Source organism: Lytechinus variegatus, chromosome 5 (genome assembly GCF_018143015.1).
Source record: "Lytechinus variegatus isolate NC3 chromosome 5, Lvar_3.0, whole genome shotgun sequence".
In the NCBI taxonomy this organism is placed as follows: domain Eukaryota; kingdom Metazoa; phylum Echinodermata; class Echinoidea; order Temnopleuroida; family Toxopneustidae; genus Lytechinus; species Lytechinus variegatus.
The window spans coordinates 30,799,428-30,810,346 of NC_054744.1; the positions used below are offsets into that span (position 1 = coordinate 30,799,428).

At 35.6% G+C, this 10,919-nt stretch overlaps 1 protein-coding gene across 1 annotated transcript; it reads left to right on the top strand.

Moving 5' to 3' along the window:
- Nucleotides 1-4,803: 4,803 nt before the first annotated feature.
- Nucleotides 4,804-7,459, top strand: LOC121414885 (CMP-N-acetylneuraminate-poly-alpha-2,8-sialyltransferase-like). Its single transcript, XM_041607934.1, has 3 exons — nt 4,804-4,871; nt 5,575-6,144; nt 6,526-7,459. Exons 1-3 carry the CDS (start codon nt 4,816-4,818, stop codon nt 6,797-6,799), a joined length of 900 nt encoding a protein of 299 aa, XP_041463868.1. The 5' UTR covers nt 4,804-4,815; the 3' UTR covers nt 6,800-7,459.
- Nucleotides 7,460-10,919: the final 3,460 nt, after the last annotated feature.

A 10,919-nucleotide genomic window follows, 5' to 3' on the forward strand; every position in this document is an offset into this window, starting at 1 on the left:
TTCTCATATAGAAAAGAGAAGTACAATATTCCAAATTTGTGTAAATAAAAGAGAGCTAGCTAAGCGATCTCCCCCATTTTCCCCAACTGGCGTAACGATGGAGGAACTGAACTTATAGGAAAACAAAGAAAAATGAAAGCAAGGGTGAATCATGGTGTTATTTTTTAATACAGATTTAAAAAATCATCACAAAGTTAGATATTTATACTAAAACATTCAAAAAGTGAAACTTTTTGCTTTCTCGCTTGCTCGCTCGCAATTAAAAAAAAGATTGCCCATGTCTTGTCACCTCATAATTTTGGGGGTCATTAAGCTTATGCTCACCCCCCCCCCCACCTTTAAAATATCGACCTTAATACATGTACAAGTATGTTGCAGTAAAATATAAATAATTCCAAAGTGGACTCATTTCTTGTCTTTCTAAGATAAATTTCATCTACATGCATTAATCAATATTAGGCGTTCGTATAAGTACAGTTTGTAAAAAAAAAAATCTATTTCATCCCGAGATCTGGGGGCGTTTCGTGAAAGGACTTGTCGGACGTTTTATCCGACCAGTCCCATTTTATCCGACAGTTGCCATAGTAACAGTACCTCTCAGCCAATCAACGCCAGAGAAAGATGTCAGATCTGACAACTTGTCGGATGAAAATGTTGATGAAACACTCCCCTGGTCCCTAGCTGTATGCAGATTTTTTTTTCCCGGGAGGGTGGGGGGGGGGGGGCAGGACGCGTAAAAATTTTCGAAAGTCGATTATATATGCTTCTATTCCTTGTCCGACATTGTACGTGGTTCAATAAAAGATTTCGCCTGAGTCTTGTGGATATTCCGCAAGCGATACTAGCTGTACTGCAGTTTCTGATTAATATCAGAGGGAAATAGATTAATATCTGAGACAGTTTATCTTTTTGATGATATGGCTTTCTCGAATTTGTTGATCATTCTGCTTTATTGCTTGTGAGTGCGAATGTCATACGATATGTTGTCCATAAAAATATCAATTTTTCATGAAAATTGTAAGAAAAACCGTTCATAAAACGACTAGTTACAAAGCATATTTAAGAGTCATTTTAATTAGCAATTTTTTAATACATAGTTTAAATAAACGAATACAAAATCAATTTTCCAAGGAATCGTAAGGTCCTTTTTCATGTACTCATTGAGATACATCTAAATTTTATCTTTAAAAATGACCTAAACACCCAAGCAAGTAAACAGTATGCGTCATCAAGAAATAATTAAGGTCCTTAACATATATAATTTATTTGATTTGTACCTTTTTAAAGGTATACTGTGGTATAGTTTTTTTTATTTTTTTGTGTGTCTGATCTCCTTCCGAATTTCATAATTACTTTAAGGAACCTGCAGACATTACAATCTCTGCTTTTTATCAAGGTTCCTTCATATTTCACTTTATTTACTGCCATTATTTTTTGTATTTTCTATGTAATCAAATGTATTTCTTGTATTATGTTACTATTTTGTTATCTTGTGAAGTATGAAAATAAATTCAATTCAATTTAATATTTTGGTAAATTGCCAATTCGTCCACTGCCATCTCGTCCACTCACCACATATGTTCTTCCTTATTTTAGTCTAAGGCCATCCCGTCCATCAACATTTCGTCTAACAACCCTTTGGTAGGAAATTACCATTTGGTCCAATCATCACTTCGTCTAATCACCAGTTGGTCTATGAGCATTTCGTCTCATAACCAGTTGATCTATAATATTCCTTTTACTTTAATTATTTTACCAGATTAACATTTAGTCTAATTAGATCAAATGATATATGGACTAAATGGCTATTGGACCATAGAGCTATTGGACCAACTGGTTATTAGACGAAATGGTGAGTGAAAGATATGGCAATTAGACCATGCGGATATTGGAATAACTGATGGTAGACCAAATGATAGTAGACGAGTTGGCAATTGGACGAATTGGCATTGGACCAAATGAAAATAAACCAATATTTTGACAATGGTGATAATTTTTTTATAACTGAAAAGTAAATAGATATAGCCCAAAATCAGCTCAAAATTTTTAGAAATGGGAGGGGGGCATCGAAAAAGGTTTTGTCCAGAATATCCATAGGCCTATAGCAAAAGAGGTAGGCCTATTTTTAGAAATGGGACAAGGATGCATTTTAGAAAGACAATTTTTCGTTAGAAATGTCTGGCACATGACACTTAACCCCACCCCCCCCCCGCTTTTTATTGATTCGTGCATATAACTGTTTTGTGAAAAATAAGCGAATTTAACTTTAAAATGTCACAACTTACTATTTTACATCCGATTGTGACGAAACTTTCAGCATTGTTCTTGTTTGATTTTTCTCTATAATATTGATTTAAATTTAAAAAAAATCTGAAGTGGACTTGACCTTTAATGATCGATGGCCAAAGTCTTGTAATATTAACTATAGATTAAATGCGGGAGTGGAGATACCGTGTGAGAAATTTTATCTTTTTAGAATGCAAAATTAGGCTAAGCAATTTTACTGTAAAGATGAAACCATGCTTTAATAGAAATGTTAACCATTTGATGATTAAAAATATCGTTTACGTCTTGAAAAGTGGGGGATGATTGCACATGCCACCCCCCTTCCAAAAAGTGAGGGGATTTGTCCCACATCCCCCGGGATTTACGTCCGTCACGTGGTAATAATGAAGAATCATAAATATATACCATGGAGCTATATTAACACAAAGCTCCATGTATATATAATACAGTGTATCTCATCTACTATTAGAATCGTGTCATACTAATGACATGCGCATTATGATAACTGACTTATTTTCGTGCACAAGTTCATCTTTTAATCAAAAGGATGCAATTGGTAATATTGTTACAGCTCAAGTGTACCTTTTAAATAAATATGTTACATCTGGACAAACGCACTTTTTATTTCTGTTTCCACTGATTTTTTTTATTGACAGAGCTATTTTGAAATCTCAAGATATGCAAACACGGGAAGTACGGCATAACTCTGGCCAAGTAGTATATCTCATGTTCTCGTGACGTTATGAGTGCCAACAATCCATTGAAAAGCGGTAAGCAGTACTAATATTGACTAACAATACCCCTCGGCCCCACCCCCGAAAGAGTGATGTAGAGTGAAAATAAGAATGCACTTTACACAAAATTCATTTTGGTGGCATTCACTCAAGAAGTGAAAGTCACTCTTAATCTATAGTGAAATTTTATGCAAATTTATCCGAGGAATTAATAATTCACACTTATCTCTCTTTGTTCAAGAGTGAAACAGAATTTATATATCCAGAAAGATAAGGCCCAAACTTCTTTTTTTTTCTCCAGCAGTTGCTTATAGTTAGTCAGCTTCCGATGACAGCTATCAAATTATGTTCTCTCAACTGAATACACCTCCCATTCCCGATTATGATGGGGGCCGGGGTGGGGGGGGGGGGGGTTGGCCGTGAGGACGGGGGATCGTGTCCCCTATTTCGAATCTTTTACAAGGTAGCCTATGGGAGTCGTCCTCACCCCAACCCCCCCCCCCCGCCCGAGGGGCAAAAAATCTTACGAAATCGCCACGCATGATATGTCTAAACCTATAACGACGGGGGGGGGGGGGGTGGTCGCGCCCGGCCTACCCTCTATGATGTCTTCAGCACTGAGTCAATAAAAGTCTGTTTTGGAGAGACTATAATCATGCACCGGTATGATCATGAAATCTTAATTTCGAGCTTCTGCCAAATTTAGTGATTAATGTCACCCTCTAATATTATGATCATGATCGGTCTCTCTTCGCCATCTAAAAGGTCACTTTGCTTTGATTGACACTAATTATGTCGTCTGCTAAAATCTTGAAAGCAATGACTTGCGTTATCGTCGTCGTGTCTTTGGTCCACTTCGGGATAGTATGGGTTCATATTTCGCCTCGTGATTTATTGAGCGTTCATCACAACGGTAAGACGTATTGTATGTTAATATGTACATCTCGGTGTCAGCTACAACCGTTAGAAAAGTACGCTATAATAACGTACATTTCTATAACGGTAATTAAAAATTAGTATCATTATAATGCCTATTATCACGGATATATAAAATATTAGCTCCTACCCCTCGGGATCGACTTTTGTGTCGCTTTTCGGGTGCTTTAAAGCATGCACACATCACGACTGGTCTACTATACGATTTGGGAAAGAAAGGCATATTTGCTTATTTCCTGAAATTGTAAAGAATAGAATTTGAAATGCACAAAAAGCTCTCTCGGCTCTCTCGCATTGATATTTTGTTAATCGGTATTTCATACTAATATTCTCAGTGACAAATAGAATCGGACACCATGCGCCCTTACAGATAATTATATTTTTTTCTTGCTCGCACATCAAACCCAAGTTCACTTTGATACTCCATATCGTACTTTTTGTCACACCAAAATCGTGGAGAAACCAAGGATCGCATTCCGTATTTCATCGAAATAAAATCCATAAATAGAGGGAAAGTTTTATGTTTTACAGGATGCAGATATCCCCCATTTTTGTTTAGAAATAGCTCCAGATGATCTATGGGTGCCCCGGTTTTTAATCTTCTGCTCAATATTGCTACCCCAAACACTGCTCTCACGCATGCCTACGAACCCTTCTCATTTAGGCCAATTCTATTAAGTCGAGACATTTATGAATTCAACGAAAGAAAAAAAAATCAATGACTGTTATAACGGGGAAGACACCCTTTTATGTTGGAACTTATGACAAGAGAAAAAAAGATCTGTTCTGTATGCGGCGTCGTAAGATATTACAATTTTACTTAAATCATTTCCTTCCTGTAGATGATAAACATTACAAGATGAAACCAATTTTAACTAAGTCGACACTGAACAGTACAGCCGTCCAAGAGTTACGGTAAGTTGGATTGAATTCTTGATGAAAAACATAAATGATATTGATTTCACAACAGGAGGGGAGGGGGGCAATAAATAAAAAAAAATGTTTGGCAACAAGCTGAAGACAAGAAGAAAACATTTGTCGAAACGTCAAGTTTGGATAGTCCGTTTCAGGATTCACTATTGCCCATGAAAGAATACATGGTATACCGTGAAATCACTACACTCTTCATCTTGGCCATGCATGGAATACTTCAGAAGTTACAATAGGTTTTTGTTGAAATTTAATAAAAAAAAGCAGTTTTATCCTTGACTCTGGACAAACGAAATATATGCATTTTTCGTCAACTCCAAAACTTAAAACAAAAGTGTCGTTTCGGTTCAAGACCTCCTTGCTGTATTTTGTCATTTGACTAGTATATAAACCCCGACGCCGCGGAGAGAAAACATCCAAATCGCCGAGAACGCCTCTTCGTCAAAAGAATCACAAAGGTGAAAGCAGAAACTTTGTCATAACTTGGAACAAATATGACTTGAGTGAGGAAAAAATCGGCCATTAAATGTAGAAGAGTATATAGTTTGTAGTTTCATAGTTTTGGTATTATATAATTTCTATTAATCATTTTCATTATAAGCGCTTTGGGCTTTATGGGGAAAGCGCCGTATAAGTATTGAAATTGCGTTTGAGGTTTTTTTTTTCATTTTTCATTTAATTTTTGCAGAAATATGATAAAGAAGAAAATACAGCCTTGGCAAGCGATCCAGATATTCCATGCCCATGTGGATCCAAAGAACATCACAGCTAAGAAAACAAGAGCTTCAGTGAACAATCTAACGGAAATCATTTCAAAGCGGGCGAAGTCTTGCGCCCTTGTCGGAAACTCGGGGATACTGTTAAACAGCAGTTGCGGCGACCTGATAGACGCCTCGGATCTGATCGTCCGGATGAACTTGGCCAAGTTTGGTCACGAATATTCATCAGATGTGGGTTCAAAGGTCACATTCATGACCATCAACGGAGAACAATGCAAGCTTTTGCAAGCTTGTTTGCGGAATGACGGGAAGTTGGCAAACGAATCCTCCTCCGAATGGCTGGAAAGGAATTTAACAGGAAAATGTGGCGGTGTTATTGACAGACTGGGACTGCTGAAGAATGACAGTGTACTTTGGCCAGCGAGAGGGCGCCGCACCTATAGGATGATAATCGATATACTCCCTCTGTTGAGAAAACAGTTTCATCTTCACTTCAGCGTTGGAATTAATTACGTGTCTCTTATAGGGACCGCACAACGGTAATTGATTAGTATTTAACCCTAGCCAACATAATCATATTCACTTGCAGATATTCAAATAACAATCATGCATAACTAAACTAAATTGAAAAAAAAGCATTTTCCCCCCAAAAGTAGATCATTAAATTAGGACCCGGTCGGATGCGACAGTAGCTTGCATTTTTTTTTAACTTTCTTGAACCTTTCACATATCTTACTGGAATGCTAAACAGGGATCAGAGAGAGTAAAATAAAAAGGTAATGAGCATGGAGACATGCAAGCGTTAAAGTCAAATGATGAAATAATCTAAAGAGAATTCGGGTAATATTTTATTGATTTAGCGATTGACAGGCAAAATGTGTTATAAATGTATTGTTTTTTTTTTTTTTCTGTTTTTACAGGTTGTGGCATTTTCGCAACCCATCGTCTGGCTCAAGCCTTCTCGCGCCCATGACCCAACTCTGTGATGAGATATCATTGTTCGGATTCTACCCGTTTTACATTGACGATTATAACCGTACAATCCCTCATCACTATTATGAGCCTGAAGTGAAAATGAACTACAAAAGGAATTCCCACCGCATGCCAAATGAATACAAGTTCTTACTGGACCTAGAAAATAAACATGCGATCAGAATAATCAACAATTGCTCAACTACTAATCACTTTATATGATTGCTTCCGTTTGTCTTATTTGACAAGAAGCATTTTTATTTAGGGTCTACTGTTTAAATTATTAGAGTTCCATAGGTTGTCTATGTACATTATATATTTATTTCCTGGAATACGCTCCTCAAAAATGTCAACAGGGTGAATAAGGGCAACTTGGGGAATATATAAATTTATGGAATCGGCTCTGAATTGATAAAGCAGGCCTAGTATTCTGATATGAATTTGCGTGCGTCAGGGCACTGTTCTGGGTCCCGTCTGTTCTCGATTTTCATAAATGACCTCCCTGACCGTTTCTCTTTTACCGTTTGAATTTTGTATGCTGATGATGGCTTCCTAAAGGTCTATCAAACCAAAGAATGATATTCCAAAGGATCATAAGTCCGAAAATGGAAAAAGGTTTGTTATTCCAAAGGTTTTTATTCTCAAAATTAAACAAGGTTTTTATGATTCATAATTATTTGTTAACTGATTGACACATTTTATTTCTGGACTATTAAACATATGGAAAAGGGGAACATAATTCCATTGTGGCAAGAACCTTATAAATGACAGGCCTTATTCTATTGTATGATTAATAAACAAACAGACTAACAAACCCTGTTTTCTGTTCCTATTTCACATTTTGAATACACCTTATTTTATTGCCAAGTGAATTTCATTTATTTATTTATTTCAAATATTTAAATAAATAAAATTCATTTGGCAATAAAAAAAACCTTCAGAAAAACAAACTTTTTTTTACAAACCTTATTTCATTGTCAGATAGACAAAGTTTCAGAATAACAAACGCAATTGTTTTCTGAATTGATGAACTTTCAGATCAATGCCACAAAAGTTCAATAAGCCCTTTTTCAAAAACGGCAAATTTTCCAAATAATGAAAGTCACCCAATTCCACAATGCTAATTTGTTTTTCATGTCATTTAAAATCAAATTGTTATGGATAATCATGATAAGCTTAAAGGTCAAGTCCATCCCAGGAAAATGCCAAATTGAATAGAGAAAAATCAACTAGCATAACACTGAAAATTTCATTGAAATTGGATGGAAAATAAGAAAGTTATGACATTTTAAAATTTCGCTTATTTTTCACAGAACAGTGATCAGCACAACTAGGTGAGTCGGTTGATGTCTATCACTCACCATTTCTTTTGTATTTTATTGTTTGAATTTACAATATTTCATTTTTTATAGATTTGACAATAAGGACCAACTTGACTAAGCCATGGAGTATTAAACAATGTTAATTCCAAATTTTCAGGGAGGAATTAATTGTTGTGTCACTTGACAATGAGAAAATTAGAATATTTCATATAATGAAATACAAAATAGTGATTGGATGACGTTATAGTCTCATTTGCCTATTATAATGTGTGCCTATTATTGTAATTACCATTTTATGTTTTTTATTCACCAGGACCAAGATGCAAAACAGTAATTTTATCTCTGATCTTGTGAACCTGTTTAAATATGTGTGAATAAATAAATACCAGTCAGGATGTGTATATAACTGTTTTGTGAAATTAAGCGAAAATTTGAAATGCCATAACTTTCTTATTTCACATCCAATTTTGATGAAATTTTCAGTGTTATGCTTTTTGGATTTTTCTCTTTTTATTCAAATCAACTTTTTGGTGGGGTGGAATTGTCCTTTAAGAAGGCACCTAACATTGAATTCACAAGTCTAAATGTCCTCTACAAATGCAGCACAATACTACTTGCCCTGTGAGGGATCAAACAGATAGGAAAGGGGGGGGGGGAGAGAAAGAGATAAAAGAGAATGATGAATCAAATCAAATATTAATAATATCAAAGTTTTATCAATCTTGTCTTCCTTGGTCAGTCATCGGCATGTATGGGGGATGGTGGTCCAAGGGTGCATTTTATGGTGGGGGGAAAAAGGCAAATCAAACTTCACCCAAGTTGACTAGATGAATAGAGATAAATCCAACAGGTAAAATCAATTTGAATCTGGGACCTGCTTCACAAAGGACTTACACTACAACTGTTGTCACTGCCATTTTGACAACTATATTGACAACAGGGCCAATAACAATCAAGGTTTCCATGGTAGTTGTGATAATCTTAAGGTTACCATAGTTGTAACTCCATATGAAATGGGCCCCTGGAGTAAAAAAAAAAGTTTTACTTTAACCCTATCTAGGCCGGGGGGGGGGCCTCGGAGGCCCCCCCTCAACGAATCGCGCGATATTTTCGCAGTGCGAAATTTTTTGACCGCGCCACTCGCTGACTTTTTACTTTCAAGTCTTGCGCAACTTTTGAGACCAATTTTGCGTCACCCGGGTACGTGGTTCCGAAATTACGTAACATTGAGTAAGTGCATGTCAGACCGAAAATGGCTCAAAAACGTGATTTCGTGTACAAAGTCAATGCAAATTGTGTTTTCAACCAAAATTCATAAATGTATGATTATTTTTAGTTTTGCTAGTCTAAATGTATTCATTTTATGCTTTTTATGATCACAGAAGAGTCCCCAACAAATTTCATTGAAAAAACAATGAAAAACAAAAGGTCAAAAAACAAAGAAATACATAAGAAATTGCAAAAAACAATATAATACATAAGAAAATGATTTGATATCACATTTTTTTTCATGTACACTTGCTAAGGACACCACAAAGAGTTTCTATACCAAAAATTAGTACATTTGGAGCTTTATTTAGGGAGTTAGAGGAAAAAGTATGATTTTGCATACTAATTACGCATAAATTAGCATAATCACTTAATAGCGGTTCGCATGAAATAAATCACTATACAATCTTGTAGATTATGTCCCAGGCAACCCGCGTGCCAATTTTCGGCGCGATCGCGCGGTCGACGGCCGAGATCTTAGGGGGGGCCTCCTAGGCCCCCCCCCCCCGGCAATAGGAACTCCCAAAATACCCCGGCCTAGATAGGTTTAAAGTGTTGCTTATTTTCATGACACAGTTTTTTGCATAAGAAAGGTGATGTGCAAATCGATATCAAATATGCACTATCTAATTAAAAAAAAATCATATCTTAGATGATAAAATACCACAAAAATAGTAATTGGATATTTTTCTTTCCTTTCTTTACACCGCCTATGATAAATTTTGTGAAAATAAGTGAGAATCTCATAACTTCTTTTTTTTTACATCCAATATCAAAAAATTTCAGTGCTTTGCTTGTTTCATTTTTTTTTGGTCTCATTTAAATCAAATTACTGTTTGGGTAATTTCAAAGTCCACCGACTTAAATTATATCAACCAATTCACCTGAGTTTTAAAACATAGCCTACAAGAGGTTATTTTTTTATTTTAGATTAAGACAATAAAGAAACAAGTGCAGAGAGTTTTTGATCTTATTCTTTTATTTTCTAGGTTCATTCTTTTAAATGTACATCAACCTATATCAAGTTTGAAAAATATTTTTTTATAACAATGATGTTCAGTGACGGATGGTTCCACTTCCATAATCAAGAAACATATAACTGTTGATAAGTTTTAAGTTGCAGTGTACGTAATTTTGATTTTCATTTTATTTAAATTATATATACACTCAGCAAAAAAAGTTCTTGGACACTTATAAAAGTTAAAATATTCCATATAGATATTTGATTAAAGGCAAATTATTGTATGTCAACGTGACCAGACAATATTCCTCTTCCAGTATGACATGACATTTTCATTTGAACGGTCATGCATGGATGGTTAAGTGCTTTAAACAATAGCAATGTCAGTAAATGAAAATTGCAAGAAATGGATCAGTCAGTGCATGGCTGGTTACAGGCATTAAACAATAGCAATGTCAGTACAAGAAAATTGCTAGCAAACGATCAGTCATTCTTTCAGTTGTGAAAGTTTGTGTGGCATAAATATCCATTCAACGATAAAAGCAAACTTAAAGTCAAATACCACTTTAATAGTGAAGTCAGTTATCCACCTTGGATGCATCACTATTCCACTGGAATTTTAAGTCAAAGTTAAGTCGATGAACAAAATGTCAAATTTCAGTATCTTGGCATAAGCAAAAGAAAATTATCCTTATCCTCCTATCTACTGCAGCGGTGGTGGCCCTAAGTCGACCACTCCTAGGACGGTCTCTAACTTCATTAGTAGCCAAATACCGCTGGTTCAAATTTG

Coding starts and splice junctions, on each gene's coding strand:
- LOC121414885 (XM_041607934.1), top strand. CDS start 4,816: ATGAAACCAATTTTAACTAAGTCGACACTGAACAGTACAGCCGTCCAA. Junction 4,872..5,574: donor ACAGCCGTCCAAGAGTTACG/GTAAGTTGGATT, acceptor TAATTTTTGCAG/AAATATGATAAAGAAGAAAA. Junction 6,145..6,525: donor CTTATAGGGACCGCACAACG/GTAATTGATTAG, acceptor CTGTTTTTACAG/GTTGTGGCATTTTCGCAACC.